This window comes from Neofelis nebulosa, chromosome 1, assembly GCF_028018385.1.
Source record: "Neofelis nebulosa isolate mNeoNeb1 chromosome 1, mNeoNeb1.pri, whole genome shotgun sequence".
Classification (NCBI taxonomy): domain Eukaryota; kingdom Metazoa; phylum Chordata; class Mammalia; order Carnivora; family Felidae; genus Neofelis; species Neofelis nebulosa.
The window spans coordinates 99,481,308-99,498,785 of record NC_080782.1 but is presented as its reverse complement, the minus strand read 5'-3'; the positions used below and the strand labels follow the sequence as shown (position 1 = coordinate 99,498,785).

The following is a 17,478-nucleotide window of genomic DNA, read 5'->3' as shown; positions in this document are numbered from 1 at the left end:
ACAGCCCTTCATAAGTTTACAAGAATTGAAATTATACCATGCATACTTTCAGACCACAATGCTATGAAGCTTGAAATCAACCACAGGAAAAAGTCTGGAAAACCTCCAAAGGCATGGAGGTTAAAGAACACCCTACTAATGAATGAGTGGGTCAACCAGGCAATTAGAGAAGAAATTAAAAAATATATGGAAACAAACGAAAATGAAAATACAACAACCCAAATGCTTTGGGACGCAGCGAAGGCAGTCCTGAGAGGAAAATACATTGCAATCCAGGCCTATCTCAAGAAACAAGAAAAATCCCAAATACAAAATCTAACAGCACACCTAAAGGAACTAGAAGCAGAACAGCAAAGGCAGCCTAAACCCAGCAGAAGAAGAGAAATAATAAAGATCAGAGCAGAAATAAACAATATAGAATCTAAAAAAACTGTAGAGCAGATCAACGAAACCAAGAGTTGGTTTTTTGAAAAAATAAACAAAATTGACAAACCTCTAGCCAGGCTTCTCAAAAAGAAAAGGGAGATGACCCAAACAGATAAAATCATGAATGAAAATGGAATTATTACAACTAATCCCTCAGAGATACAAACAATTATCAGGGAATACTATGAAAAATTATATGCCAACAAATTGGACAACCTGGAAGAAATGGACAAATTCCTAAACACCCACACGCTTCCAAAACTCAATCAGGAGGAAATAGAAAGCTTGAACAGACCCATAACCAGCGAAGAAATTGAATCGGTTATCAAAAATCTCCCAACAAAGAAGAGTCCAGGACCAGATGGCTTCCCAGGGGAGTTCTACCAGACGTTTAAAGCAGAGATAATACCTATCCTTCTCAAGCTATTCCAAGAAATAGAAAGGGAAGGAAAACTTCCAGACTCATTCTATGAAACCAGTATTACTTTGATTCCTAAACCAGACAGAGACCCAGTAAAAAAAGAGAACTACAGGCCAATATCTCTGATGAATATGGATGCAAAAATTCTCAATAAGATACTAGCAATTCGAATTCAACAGCATATAAAAAGAATTATTCACCATGATCAAGTGGGATTCATTCCTGGGATGCAGGGATGGTTCAACATTCGCAAATCGATCAACGTGATACATCACATTAACAAAAAAAAAAGAGAAGAACCATATGATCCTGTCAATCGATGCAGAAAAGGCCTTTGACAAAATCCAGCACCCTTTCTTAATAAAAACCCTTGAGAAAGTCGGGATAGAAGGAACATACTTAAAGATCATAAAAGCCATTTATGAAAAGCCCACAGCTAACATCATCCTCAATGGGGAAAAACTGAGAGCTTTTTCCCTGAGATCAGGAACACGACAGGGATGCCCACTCTCACCGCTGTTGTTTAATATAGTGCTGGAAGTTCTAGCATCAGCAATCAGACAACAAAAGGAAATCAAAGGCATCCAAATTGGCAAAGATGAAGTCAAGCTTTCGCTTTTTGCAGATGACATGATATTATACATGGAAAATCCGATAGACTCCACCAAAAGTCTGCTAGAACTGATACATGAATTCAGCAAAGTTGCAGGATACAAAATCAATGTACAGAAATCAGTTGCATTCTTATACACTAACAATGAAGCAACAGAAAGACAAATAAAGAAACTGATCCCATTCACAACTGCACCAAGAAGCATAAAATACCTAGGAATAAATCTAACCAAAGATGTAAAAGATCTGTATGCTGAAAACTATAGAAAGCTTATGCAGGTAATTGAAGAAGATATAAAGAAATGGAAAGACATTCCCTGCTCATGGATTGGAAGAATAAATATTGTCAAAATGTCAATACTACCCAAAGCTATCTACACATTCAATGCAATCCCAATCAAAATTGCACCAGCATTCTTCTCGAAACTAGAACAAGCAATCCTAAAATTCATATGGAACCACAAAAGGCCCCGAATAGCCAAAGTCATTTTGAAGAAGAAGACCAAAGCAGGAGGCATCACAATCCCAGACTTTAGCCTCTACTACAAAGCTGTCATCATCAAGACAGCATGGTATTGGCATAAAAACAGACACATAGACCAATGGAATAGAATAGAAACCCCAGAACTAGACCCACAAACGTATGGCCAACTCATCTTTGACAAAGCAGGAAAGAACATCCAATGGAAAAAAGACAGTCTGTTTAACAAATGGTGCTGGGAGAACCGGACAGCAACATGCAGAAGGTTGAAACTAGACCACTTTCTCACACCATTCACAAAAATAAACTCAAAATGGATAAAGGACCTGAATGTGAGACAGGAAACCATCAAAACCTTAGAGGAGAAAGCAGGAAAAGACCTCTCTGACCTCAGCCGTAGCAATCTCTTACTCGGCACATCCCCAAAGGCAAGGGAATTAAAAGCAAAAGTGAATTACTGGGACCTTATGAAGATAAAAAGCTTCTGCACAGCAAAGGAAACAACCAACAAAACTAAAAGGCAACCAATGGAATGGGAAAAGATATTTACAAATGACACATGGGACAAAGGGCTAGTATCCAAAATCTATAAAGAGCTCATCAAACTCCACACCCGAAAAACAAATAACCCAGTGAAGAAATGGGCAGAAAACATGAATAGACACTTCTCTAAAGAAGACATCAGGATGGCCAGCAGGCACATGAAAAGATGTTCAACGTCGCTCCTTATCAGGGAAATACAAATCAAAACCACACTCCGATACCACCTCACGCCAGTCAGAGTGGCCAAAATGAAGAAATCAGGAGACTATAGATGCTGGAGAGGATGTGGAGAAACAGGAACCCTCTTGCACTGTTGGTGGGAATGCAAACTGGTGCAGCCACTCTGGAAAGCAGTGTGGAGGTTCCTCAGAAAATTAAAAATAGACCTACCCTATGACCCAGCAATAGCACTGCTAGGAATTTACCCAAGGGATACAGGAGTACTGATGCATAGGGGCACTTGTACCCCAATGTTTATAGCAGCACTCTCAACAATAGCCAAATTATGGAAAGAGCCTAAATGTCCATCAATTGATGAATGGATAAAGAAATTGTGGTTTATATACACAATGGAATACTATGTGGCAATGAGAAAAAATGAAATATGGCCTTTTGTAGCAACGTGGATGGAACTGGAGAGTGTGATGCTAAGTGAAATAAGCCATACAGAGAAAGACAGATACCATATGGTTTCACTCTTATGTGGATCCTGAGAAACTTAACAGGAACCCATGGGGGAGGGGAAGGAAAAAAAAAAAAAAAAGAGGTTAGAGTGGGAGAGAGCCGAAGCATAAGAGACTGTTAAAAACTGAGAACAAACTGAGGGTTGATGGGGGGTGGGAGGGAGGGCAGGGTGGGTGATGGGTATTGAGGAGGGCACCTTTTGGGATGAGCACTGGGTGTTGTATGGAAACCAATTTGACAGTAAATTTCATATATTAAAAAATAAAATTAAAAGAAAATAAAAGAAAAAATGCTAAAGTCTAGCATGTTTCTATGAATTAGTGCTTCATGCCATATTTTTAACCCGTTTCCCCTTAAAGGGACATGTTTTAAATAATACCATTTCATAAAATTCCAAAATTATTTTTGGAAAGAGACAGCATAAATGGGGGACAGCAGAGAGAGAGGGAGACACAGAATCTGAAGCAGGCTCCAGGCTCCGAGCTGTCAGCACAAAGCCTGATGCGGGCTTCAAACTCACGGACTGCTAGACCATAACCTGAGCCGAAGTCGGACGTTTAACCAACCAAGCCACACAGGCACTCTGATTTTTGTGATTCTTGCAGACCCGCTCTCCACTGGAGGGAGTATATCCCTACCTATCTTTTCTTTTAAGTTTATTTATTTATTTTTGAGAGGCTAGGGGAGGGACAGAGAGAGAGGGAGAGACAATCCCAAGCAGGCTTCACACTGTCAGCAGGGAGCCTGATGTGGGGCTTGATCTCCTGAACTGTGAGATCATGACCTGGGCCCAAACCAAGAGTCAGATACTTAACCCACTGAGCCACCAAGGCACCCCCCCCACCCCCCGACACACACCTATCTAAGCGTCCCGCAGTTATGTCAAACTTAAAATTGTTTAACTCTAGTAAAAGCTTTTTGAGGGACTTTGTGTATCATAGTCGTCACTTTATATCCAGTCTGTACAACAGACTGACACAAAGCAGCCACTCAAATATCTGTTGAACGAGTGAATGGATTTTAATACCAAGGAGATGGTGGCTTTGTTGTGTCTATGTGTGAAGGGAGCAAGTAGGGCAGCTGAAATTAACAAGCGACCAGGCAAACTCCTTAATGAAGCAGGTCTCTGGGCTATTTTTACATTAGATTTTGTGGGTATTCTTTGGAAAATGAACTCAAGTTTCCTTCCATGACTTAGAGTTCTACTTCAACACCTTCTCTACCAACACTTACTGTGCTCCTTAGATCTCTGAATAAGCCCTGTAATGTGATTGCTGTAGAATGTTAGTGCTTTAAAATGCCATCTTGGAGCCAGCATCTGCTAATGTTACAAGAGGAATTTTGTGAGCTGCTGATATTTCTGGAAGTTCTTCCCAATATCTTTGTGTCTCTTAGGGTTCAAGGCAGCAAGTGAAGATGAACTTCAGAGGAAATTGCAGTTAGTCAAGCTGTTTTAAGGTGAAAGCAATTCTGAAGGCACATAAATGGTCTGCTCTTGGGTTTGGCAGTGACCAGAACCTGTCCTGTCCTGGCTCACTCAGATCTAGCAGCAGCACAGCACTGGGCAAGGGTAGGGGCTGCTGTGTTCAGGGAACTGGTTTCCAGCCGTGACTCAGCCATTGACCCAGCAAGTAACTACATGCCATCTCTTTCCCTTACATGACCGCTGTTTCCTAGAAGGAGGCAGTGCCTACTTCTCAGAGTGATTAGGAGAACCACAGAATAACATGGAAGAGTGATTTATGGGTGGTAAAGTCATGCTTAAGTGAATTAGTTAATCAGTTCCATGATGACTCTTTAAATGGCAGTGTTATTATCCATGCCTGTGGTTCTTATCAGAAGTTGCTACTTAGTAAATGTTAAATAATGCAGAAATAGTTGCAGACAACCTTTGTGGTCCAGAAGGATCTTTTGCTGTGATTAAGACATTTTCACGCTCATAACCATAACATGTGCTTTGACCATACGTCACGAAGGAAAGAAGGTGAGGCTGAAGTGCATGTGGTTGAAAGGGCAGTGGCCAGATGTGTGACCCGGTGGGCCAGATCAGAAGGGAAGGAAGGGATGTGTTAAAGGAAGCCCCACGAGGGCAAACATGTTTTGTTTTGTTCACTGCCCTATCCCTGGTGGTTTGGCTCATGCCTGATCCATAGAATCTATAAATTGAACATTAGGTAAGTGAGGTGTGTGAAATGTTACTGGACTTGCTCCATCAGTGACCATACCCTTCTTGTATTCGGGGTAAGTAGGCAAATAAAACTACCCACATAGATATTTTAGAGTCCTTGTGTTAATCATTCTTGATGAGAGATTGTGTAGCATGTAGAGCATGTAGCCTGTGCAGGGTAGTGAGCTGGGCATGGTGAGAATATAACTGTGTCTTGTAGGAGTTGACTATGAAATGAAACGATATAGGAGGTGCCAGGAGAGAGCACATTTTGAGTGGGTACAAACAGGGGACTTTGGGAAGGAAGTGATGATGGAGTTGAGCCATCAAGATAGGCAGAATTCTATCAGCTGGGGCCAATACTTTGGGATTGCACTTTAACGCTTTGTGGCATATATGTGTGTGTGTGTTAATTCAAACATTAAGTCTTCCCTTTGGATGGGGGTGATGTCACAGTTTAAGAGCCTCTCTGCAGCTCTCCTGGACTGGTGGATTCTTACATGGCTTGTGGAAGGAGTTGGGGGGTTGAGACCTCGGGACCAAGTACTGCTAAGGCTTCTCTTTCCTCCTGGGTCGGTTTGTTGAGGTGGAAGGAATTCATAGCCAAAAAGGAAGGTGGCAGTAAGAATGTCTCCTTTTGAATGTGACCCCTGCACTCATACTTAAAAGTTGGGAAGGTAGCATCATCATGCGGATTCATACTAGGAGTTTTATATTGTTTTCAAGCTTTAATGTGTCTGAGCGTACTATGAGATGAAAATGTTCTGTCAGGAATGGAAAACCGTCTTTAGACTGAAGTTAAAATGAGAGATTGGCAATCACGAGGTGTCCGGGGGATGATGTGTTAGGAGCCCTGGAGGTGGAAGATTAGGTGACGATATGTGGGCATGCCAGGTACCTTCTAGGAAAACTTGGGATACGAAAATCATAATTTGAGAAGTGTATTCATTATGGGGTGAGGGTCAGCTCACTTAACAAAGGCATTTTTTCAGAAATGTTTGTTCTCTGCATGCAAGGAACCATGATAAATGTAATGGGGACATGCAGATGAGTTAAGAGTCTTTTCCTGCAAGGAATTCCCATTTCGTAGGGGGAGACGTGACTGAGCTTCTGTGATGAGTGATGTAATAAAAAGGTGAACCAAAGCGCTGAGGAAGGTAGATGGATCCTGACTTGCAGATCTACAGAATTTTGCTTGAGAAGATGTAAGACACGGAGGTGGGAGAATGGCTTTCCAGGGCAGAGGGAAGGTGGAGAGCAGAAGCACTCCAACCTAAAATGTGGTGTTGTGGTCCTGGCACACAGCACTGCCTGGAAGGAGTGGATGGAATTCAGGTTTCACGTTGGAGAAGGTGGGAAGGTCTTCTAGACCTTTGTTCTGTAGCACATGGGGATCCATCAAAGGTTTGGAGAAGGAGAGCGAAATGAGCAGGACTGTGTTTGAAAGGTGCTTCTGGTGGTGGTGAGGACAATGAGTGGGGGAGGGGTGGTGGCTGGGAGGCTGTCGGAGGGCTGTCAGAAGAGTCTAGGGGAGACACGTTGAAGGCCTGCAGTCTTGGGGTAGAGGTGCAGGGGAGGGTTGTTCCAGAGCTTTGGTACTTTTCCTAAATTTGAAAGTTCTCTTCTAAAGTTTAGATCTGATTGAGTTTATTAAGAAAAAGAAGATGATTTTGATGAACACACATCTTTGTTGACCCTCACTGGTACCATTGGTCTGTTTCAAGCAATGAAACCACACTGAGACATGGGGAGTGGTAGAAAGGGAGGACAGGAAGAAGGTGATGGAATGTGTGGAGGCTCCTGCTTCTTTTGCCCTAGCGTGGTTCTCTCCAAGCCTGTCCTGGTGCCTTTCCACATCTCCCCTCATTCTTCTTCAGGTTCCTTATCTTCCTCCTCTATAAACAGACATGTTTCTCTAAGTTCTTCCGCATTTCTTCCCCCCGCCCCCATCCTCCCATCCACACATGTCTAGTCCTAATGTTTCTACTTTTCACTTGGGCAAATGACTCCACAGCCCATTTGCTCAACTGTAAAGTGGGACACATTACCTGCCTTATTTACATCTGTAAATGAGGCAGTTCATAGAAAACATTGCCTAAGGACTTGAAACAAAGTAAATGCTCAATAAGCATCGAGCATATATTTATATGTTTATGGTATTCTGTCATATTTTATATTGATACAAGTTTAATCACTTTTGAGTTCTTTGAGGTATTATTTTTGGCTGGAAAATATTTAGCATAGCACTTGCTCCAATAAGAGTTCAAAATTTTATCTTAATTCCTCTTGTCTGCTAAGATGATATTTTGGACTCTTCCTCAGTACGGCATGGGATTGACCTTTCTGAGGGATGGATGGGTCACCTTAACGCTTCTGCTTGGAACCAGGGGTCTCATTTATGAATTGGCTGATTGGAGCTGGTGGCTAGGGAACAAAAAAATTCATATTCCTGCCCCATATGACCATACATCCCTGCCCCCCCCAACGTGTTCATTAGATGAATAATGTAACAAACTAGAAACCAAATTTACTTTATAGCTATCAGAATTGAGTTCTTTGTCATGTAAATGAACAGCCAAGAGTTGGCAGATGTGACCCGTGAGGCTCTTGAGTACTGTTGAGACTGTGGGCTGGTGAAGTACACTCAGGAAATGGGGAGGCCGTATTCTCTGCAGAAAAGTAAAGCTGAATTGTGGAAGTTTGTAAAGTATATTTGTATTGGAATAAAGAGTGTGGGGCTTAAAAACTGCTCAATTGATGTCTCCTTTGTTTTGTTCTTCTGGATACCTTTTGACCACGAAGGTTAGCCTCATCAAGGCCAAGATACAGGTGAAGCACGAATCTTAGAGACTTTGGCATCTGTAACCTTGGGTTTGCATTGGATGAGAAGCTTTAATTCCCTTTAGGAGTGGGTAAACACTGGTCCTTGTAGATTATTTTTTAAAATCCAGAATTTCCACGAAGGTCCAAGCTGAGCCACTGGACCAATACTACAAGCTTGTTAAGGAAAGTTGTTGGGAGTGGACCATGCTTTAATGGATTTGAGGCCATCAAAATTCTCTGGCACCAAGTCTATGATATATGATGGCTGTTCTCATCCTTTTTAGTAATTTTAACCTGTACTTCAGTATTGCATTTTTAAATTTTTGCTATCATTGACATATTGTAAAATCCAAAGGCAAATCTTTCTATTTTTCTGATGTTTAAATATCTCTGTCTCTTAGTGTTCAGTGTTGAATTGCCTGTGTTTTTTCGGGTTTTTGTCTCAAGTGTTTATTTGATGAACACTACCCTTATAAGTAATGTGATGCTTTCCTCTATTTCTAGCTATTGTGGATGATGAAAGGCTCTCTGCAGAGGAGATGGATGAGAGGAGGAGGCAGAACATTGCTTATGAATATCTGTGCCATCTAGAGGAAGCCAAAAGGTAAGATCCCAATGCAGCCTATCTGTGTAACTTCTCCTGGATAAACTTTGGGATACTATACTTTTTAAAAAATGTTTTATTACTTATTTTGGAGAGAGAGGGGGGGCAGAGAGAAAGGAAACAGAGGATCTGACATGGGCTCTGTGCCGACAGCAAAGGGTCCGATGTAGGGCTTGAACTCAGGAACCGTGAGATCATGACCTGAGCCAAAGGCGGACGCTCAACCAACTGAGCCACCCAGGTGCCCCTGGGATACATACTTTTAACAACTCATTTGCAGTCTTATTGGTATCAGTGTAAGTGGAGAAGAACCACCTGTCTTTTTGTAAATGGTCAGGCGGAATTGAGAAAAAGTTGCTGCCATAGCCAGGGTCAAGGCCCTAGGAGGGAGGCAACTATTTCTTTTTCTTGCTTACGTTCTCCCAGGAAATCTCTGGGCCAATTGCAGATTATTTCAAATTCCTCATCTCACTGATTTGGAAGTGAGGGCACAGCAAAGACTTAAATCAACTTCTTTTTTTTTAAGTTTTTAATTTTAATTCCAGTTTTGTTAACATACAGTTAGTTTCAGGTGTGCAGTATAGTGATTGAGCAGTTCTATACATTACTCAGTGCTCATCATGATGAGTGTACTTGAACTTCCTTTTTCCCAGAGCTTCCTCAGATATTTTTGTCACCCCAAACCCCAGTAATTATAAATACTGTATAGGACAGTATCATTTTGAACTGAAGTCCATCGGTCACTAAGCTAGAGAGTAAGTTTATGACTGCAATCTCCATTTAAACATTGGGTTCTCTGAGGAGAAAGTGAAGATAAACTCATTTGCCCTTAGGCCTCTGTATCGGAGGAACCACAAGAACTTTGTCCTGTGCTGGGTGAATACTCCAATGTCCATATGCCATGAGTTAGATTCTGATTTAGTGCTTTGTGCTGTGATTGAGTAACAGTATCATTCCTTGGACAGATGGTATGTTCTAGCTTTGTTAAGTATATAGAAATAAACATGGGGGTAATGGTCATTGGTGTTAATGATCTCTAATCACTGTTAAATAGCTGTCTATTGAGCTGGAGGAATGAGGCTTTTTATCAAGTGCTGTGTGGAAGAGAATTCGGTGACACATGAACTAATTTGGCCTCAGAATCACTTGAAAGGGGATTTCTCAGGGTTGTTTAATAATTTAACAGTGTCTCATAGCTCTAAGCTCTGAAGAATACTTTTAAAGATTCTAAAATATGTGAAGTTGACAGGTGGCAGGTCACTGAAGACTCAATATCAGCCTAAGATTATTAAAAACATGCTTTTAGTCAAGTTGTTGATAATAAAGTTCGATACGGAGAGTGGCTCATAAATATTCCAAATAAACATGCTTTCAAAGAAAAAGTTTAGGAAGAGTAACGAGAAACTTTCTCCTTACACACATGTTGAGTTCTAAATTTTTGCCTCTTACTTTTTCTAAATGAGAAGCAGTGTCATACTGGGGAGGTCAGCGGACTGGATTTCCTGGTCCCAGCATTACCACTTAGGAACTGTGTGACCTTGGCCACATTGTTTAACCTGTGGGAACTTCGGTTTTGTCTCCTCTGTAATGGGATGATAAACATGCTAGCACAGTAATGAGTTTTTCTTGTGTCATAAAATGCGTAAATTAGGGGTGTCGGGGTGACTCAGTTGGTTAAGTGTCCGACATCAGGTCATGATCTCGTGGTTCAGGAGTTCAAGCCCCACAGTGGGCTCTTCACTGACGGTGTGGAGCCTGCTTGGGATTCTGTCTCTCTCCCTCACTCTCTGCCCTTCTCCCACTTGCATTCTGTCTCTCTCAAAAAAAAAAAAATCTAGGAGTTTCTAATGTACAGCTAGATTTAAATACTACTTTAAAAAATGCGTGAATTAAAAAAAAAATAAAAAGGATGTTAGTGCCACCTGCTCTACCTGATTCCCACCCCTGCCCCTGCTGTAAAAATCACCTAAAATGTAAAAGGCAAAAGTGTTCTGTAAACTTAATAGTGCCAGTTAGGTGTATGGTGATAAGCATAGTTTTCTCCTGAATGTATCGAATGTATCAATACAGCTTGACAGCTTGTCACAGTGTTTTCAAACCTTTGTAGTTGAATTTTGTTTTAGAGAAGTCAGAGTAACAATTAGCCCAGGTTTTTTGAAGAAAGTTTCCTAAGAATAGTTTCATTGAAAGAAAAGACTATGAAATATACAACTTTCCCTCTAAGGTGACTTTATTAGTTTATTTTACAAGAATAGATTAGATGTAATATGTTTTTATGAATCTTATTAACATCTGAACATTTTTGGTGACTTTTAGGGAACCTGATTTTTGGAAGTGGAGTCTGTAAAAATGTGGCTGTTAATAGATACATATTAATATGTGAGCTATGATTTCAGAAAGCATAGTACACAGAATTCTGATGGTCCTAAACTCAAGAAATAAATGAAAGGGTCAATTAGTCTCTGTCCAAAAAATTCAAAGGGTTTGGTACATGATTCTTTTACAATGCTAATGCCTTAGGAATTTGTCATATTGGGTTTATTATAGTGCATGCATGTGCAGGTGTTCATGTGAGCGTGGTTGACTTAAAATACTGAGTTTCTTCTAACTGGTAAACTTAGAATGTGTAAGCTTAGCCAGGATCTGTCTCTAGTTCAGCTCAGAACTGATTCGGTGTACTTAAACTAAAAATGTGTAGGTTCTGTTGTTGTGCCTCTTTTTGGTTCCAGAGGTAAGAACTGGAAGGATGTGTTTGTATATTCTTTTAATTCAGAATTTTTGAAAACTCAAAATTGTAATAGTCTGTTACATCTTTAACTTTGGCTTTATTAATTTCAAGATTTGTGATAATTAATAATAAACCATTTAAAAGCTACATCATTCAGAGGAGATATCACTACTAACAGAAATAAAAAGGGTGATGTACTACTATGCCAACAAATATATGTAAGATAACCTAAATGAAATGGACAGATACCTAGAAAGACATAAACTATCAAAACTGACTCAAAAAATAAATTAACAATCAGAATAGACTTAGAACAAGGAAAAAGGTAAAGTTAGTAAGCAAAAAAATTGCCTGCTTTTCAAAAAACATGTAAGAGGAGGGAACACTTTGCAACCCATTCTACTAAGACCCATTTTTTCTTTGATACCAAAACCAGACAAAGATACCTCAAAAAAATGATAGACCTACATGCCTTATGAGTACAAACAAAAAAAACCTCAACAAAATACTAGCAAACTAAGTCCAGCAACATAAATAAAGTATCATATACCACTAAGTGGGATTTATCCCGGGATTGCAAGTTTAGTGTAATTCAAAAATCGATCAAGACATTTTAATGGGAAAAACATCTTTCAACAAATAATCTTGGGCAACTGGAAATAGTCAAGCATAAAAATGAACATGGATCCCTATCCCATGCATAATCTAATCGAAATGTGAGAACCACAAATACAAAACTCCTAAAAGAAAACAGGTATAAATATATGTGATTTGGGGGTAATGGTGACATTTCACCAAATAAGATACACATGCACCAGAACAGGACAGGGGGGTTAACATCAGTTGTTAGGGAAATGCAAAGCAAAACCACAGTGAGATACTACCTCACACTGGAATAGTTAGAATCGAAAAGACCAACAATATCAAGTGTTTGCAAGGATGAGGGAAGGTACTTGTTGAATTACAAAATGGTGCAGCTACTTTTTATAACATTTTGGGGTCACCTAGGTGGTTCAGTTTGTTGAGTGTCTACTCTTAATTTTGGCTCATGTTATGATGCTAGGGTCATGGGATCAAGCCCCATATCGGGTTGTGCACTGAGCATGGAGCCCGTTTAAGATGCTCTCTCTCCCTCTGCGCCTCTCCCCCACTTGCACACACTCTGTAAAATAAAATTTCAAAAAATGTAAAACATTCTGGCAGCTACTTAAAAAAATTAAATATGGAATTACCATATGACCCAACAATTCCACTACCAGATATATACCAAAGAAACCTGAAAACCTGTGTGCATGCAGAAAACCTGCACACAAATGGTCATTGAAGTATTACTCATGGGAGCAAAAAGTGGAAACAACCCAAATGTCCATCTACTGATGAGTAAATGAAATGAGATACATCCCTACCATGAAATACTATTCATCTATAAAAAATGATATTAGCAAATCACATTCAACAGTGTATAAAAAGTACTGTATAAATCACAACCAAGTGAGATTTATCCCAGGTATGCAAAGCTTGTTTCATATTTGAAAATCATTTAATGTGATCTATCACATCAACAGGCTAAGTAAGAAAAATTACATGATATGTCACTGTATCAGTGCAGAAAAGGCACTTAACAAAATCCAAACTTATTCAAGAAAAAAATTCTTAGTTAACTAGGAATCAAGGGGGAACACCCTCAGTTTGAGAAAGACAGTGAACAAAAAACATGCTAAAAGCAAACATCATATTTAATGGTGAGAAATTCCAAGCTTTCCCATTAAGATACAAGGCAAAGACCTTCCTTCTCACTACTCCTTTTTCAACTTTGAACTGGAAGTTCTAGTTAATATAATAAAAAAAAGAAAACATAGATTGAAAAGGAAGAAACAAAACTGGGTTTATTCATAGATGACATGATTGACTATTTGAAAACTCAGTAAGAATTTTTTTAAAAATTGGAACTAATAAGCAATTATAGCAAGATACAAGATTATATGTAAAAGTCTATTGCTTTCCTATATGTCAGCAATGAACAAGTGGAATTTGACATTAAGAACCCAGTTCCATTTACATTAGCACTCAAATGAATTATTTAGGTATAAATTTGATAAAATATGCACAAAATCTATATGAGGAAAACTATAAAACTTTGATGAACTAGAAGAAAGAACTAAATAAGTGGATAGATATTCCATATTCATGGATAGGAAGACAGTATTGCTAAAATGTCACTTCTTCCCAACTTGATCTATAGATTCAATGCAGTGTCAGTCAAAATCTCAAGTTACTTTTTGCATAATGACAACCTGATTCTAAAGTTTATACTGAGAAGCCAAAGACCTAGGGGCACCTGGGTGGCTCAGTTGGTTAAGCATCTGACTTCGGCTCAGGTCATAATCTCATGGCTCATGAGTTTGAGCCCTGCATTGGGCTCTGTGCTGACAGTTCAGAGCCTGGAGCCTGCTTCAGATTCTGTGCCCCTCTCTTGCTCTGTCCCTTCCCCACTTGGGTTCATTCTCTCTCTCTCCCTTCCTCCCTTCCTCTCTCTCTCTCTCTCTCTCTCTCTCTCTCTCTCTCTCTCTCATAAATAAGCATTAAAAAATGTTTAAAAAAAAGAAAAAGACCTAGAATTACCAACGCAATATTGAAGGAGAACAAAGTTGGAGGACTGACACTACCAGACTTCAAATTTAATACAAAGTTGCAGTGATCAAGAGAGTGGCATTGGTGAAACATTAGGCACATAGATCAGTGAAAGAGAATAGAGAACCCAGAAATACACCCTAAAAGTATAGTCAATTGACCTTTAACAAAGGAGCAAACCAATACAATGGAGCAAAGATGGCCTTTTCACCAAATGGTGCTGAAACTGGACATGTAAAAAGTGAATCTAGACCTTACACATTGTACTCATCACAAAGTATACCATTGTACCCTTCACAAAAAAAATACCTCAAATGGATCACACCTACCTATAAAAAGAAAACCTGTGAAACTTTTAAAAGATAACAAAGGAGGGTGTGCTTGGGTGGTTCAGTCATTTAAGTGTCAGACTCTTGATTTCGGCTTAGGTCATGATCTCCAATCAGTGGGATCAAATCCCACATCAGGCTCTGTGCTGACAGTGCAAAGCCTGCTTGGGATTCTCTGTCACTCTCTTTCTGCCTTTCTCTCTCTCTGTCTCTTCAAACAAACATTAAAAAAAAGATAACAAAGGAGAAAACTTAGATGAAATTCAGTATAGCAGTGACTTTTAAGATAGAGCACCAATGGCATGAAAGAAGAAAAGTGAGTAAGCTGGATTTCATTAAAATTAAAACTTTCTGCTTCACAAAAGGAAGTGTCAAGAGGATGAGAGGACAGTCCACAGGCTGGTATAAAATATACCAGGTAAAAGACCTGTCTCATACAGAACTGCTATATAAGATATTTAAAAACTCTTGGGGCACCTGGGTGGCTCAGTCGGTTGAGCGTCCGACTTCAGCTCAGGTCACAATCTCACGGTTCGTGAGTTCGAGCCCCGCGTCAGGCTCTGGGCTGACGGCTCAGAGCCTGGAGCCTGCTTCTGATTCTGTGTCTCCCTCTCTCTCTGCCCCTCCCCCATTCATGCTCTGTCTCTCTCTGTCTCAAAAATAAATAATAAAAAAATTAAAAAAAAAAAACTCTTAAAACTTCAACAATAAGAAAACAACTAGGTTAAAGAATAGGCTAAAAACCTTAACAGACACATCTCTGAAGAAGATACACAGATGGCAAATAAGTATAGGAAAAGATGCTCCACGTCATGTGTCATCAAGGAAGTGCAAAATAAAGTAAGATACCACTGTACAATTATCAGAATGGTCAAAATATGAAACACTGGCAACACCCAATGCTGTGAGGGTTTGGAGCAACTGGAACTCTCATTGCTCATGGAAATGCAAAGTGGTATAGTCACTTGCAGTTTGTTAAAAAACCAAGCATACTCTTATCATGCTATCCAGCAGTTGTGCTCTTATTATTTAACGGAGGGAGTGAAGTCTTAGGTCCACACAAAAAACTTGTGTATGGATGTCAAAAGACTTTTTTTAATAATAGGCAAAGTTGGATGTGACCGTGATGTCCTTCAGTAGGTGAATGAATAAATACACTGTGGCATATCCAGGCAGTGGAATATTATTCTTTGCTAAAAAAAAAAAAAAAAAAAAAAAAAAAAAAGCTATCAAGCCATGAAAAGACGTACAGGAACCTTAAATGTATACAGCAAAGAAAAGCCAATCTGAAAAGGCTACATCCTATACGATTCCAACTATGACTTTCTAGCAAAGGCAAAACTATGGAGACAGTAAAAATATCAGCAGTTGGGAAAGGAGGATGAATAGACAGAACACAGAGAGTTTTTAGTGTAGTGAAAATACTCTGTATGACACCACAGTGATAAATGTCATTATACATTTGTCCAAAACCAACAGTGAACCATTATGTAAACTGTGGAATTTGGATGATGATGATAGGTTCATCAGTTATAGCAAATGTAGGTTCGTGTAGGCTAATCAATTATAACTAATGTTCTGGCTCAGTTGGCTGAGTGTGCAACTCTTAATCTTGGGGTTGTAAGTTGGAGTCCCACGTTGGGTGAAGAGATTACTGAAAAGAAAACCTTTCAAAAAAGTGAATTAATATACTGATACAGACTTCAACCTGAGCGGACGCTGAAAATATACTGAGTGAAGGAAGGCAGACACAAAAAGCCACTTATTATATAATTCCATATATATGAAGTGCCCAGAAAAGGCCAGTCCATGGAGACAGATGGTAGACCATTGGTTGCCTAGGCCTGGGAGAATAGAGGGGATGGAGAGTGACTGATTATTGTATAGTTATTGTAGGAACAAAAGTGTTCTAAAATTGATTGTGGCGATGGTTGCATAACTCTGTACTGAAAATCACTCAATTGCGGACTTTAAAAGGGTAAATGTATGGTATATAAGCTGTACCTTATTAAAGCCGTTACAAAGAAAAGTTCCTTTGACCAGACTAACTTGGAGAAGTGCTTAGTAAACCTGTTAAATAAGATTAAGCGGTATTCAGTAGATAAAATGAGCGTAGAACATATGCCTAAGATACATGGGTTCTAAACACTGTTGATTTTATAGTTTCTTGAGCACCCACCATACTTAAACTGGTGCGGTAGGGTCACTTTGGGGGATGGAGATCAGGCAACTAATAATGTGCTCAAAGAAATTGTTCAGTTAATGCTTTTACTCATGAGTTTAAAATTCTGTCCTTCACTTACATTTGCTCTTTTGATCTCTCTGTATGTGTGTGCGGGAGTATCTCCCTGTTTCCAGCTCATCATTCTCCTAAATATCTCTTCTATGTTCACCTCTCTATCCCACCACGAACCTCCTGAAGCCTTCTGACTTCTCTTGCTAGATTACTGCAGTGCTCTCTGACTGGTTTCCTCAATCCTCTTGCCCCTTTAATCCTTTATCATCTGTATCATAGTCAAATGAATTTCTTCAAAACTCTCATCTGTTCTGGCCAACCCCGTTGAAAACCACTCAGTGTTATCGCAATTCTCATAGAATAAAGACCAGACTCTTACAAGGCCTCATAAGCTTTGTATGGTCCGGTTCTTAAGCTGCTCCAGTTTCATATTGTGCCCCCTTCCTTATTGCTCTTTTTCCAGCCACATTGACCCCTTTTCCATAGGACCTCTGCATGTGCTATTCCCTTCTCCTGTGTATCTATTCAGGCTCTACTGTCTTTAGATTTTAACTACCTTTTTCAGGGAGTCCTTCTTTGGCATGGCCCATCTAGGTCAACTACCCCTATTATAACATGACATCATATCTGTCACATAGTTGGATGAATTACTTAATGCTGGTATTGGCCTACTATCATTTGTTCACTAATGACGATTCGTTGTACTGTTTTCTGTGTGTTTTAGTTTGCCTGGAGGTAACAAGTAGGATGTGAATTAGATTCGTGGTGGACAAGATTCTACATGGTGTGCCAG

General features: G+C 39.7%; 1 protein-coding gene across 2 annotated transcripts in view; it reads left to right on the top strand.

Moving 5' to 3' along the window:
• The window catches only part of IQGAP2 (IQ motif containing GTPase activating protein 2), a 312,421-nt gene that overhangs the window by 48,782 nt on the left and 246,161 nt on the right, over positions 1 to 17,478 (top strand). For both annotated transcript variants that reach the window (XM_058729192.1, XM_058729182.1), the window contains exon 2: positions 8,662 to 8,761. In XM_058729192.1, coding sequence (XP_058585175.1) covers positions 8,662 to 8,761 — 100 coding nt within the window. The remainder of the gene's footprint in view (positions 1 to 8,661; positions 8,762 to 17,478) is intronic.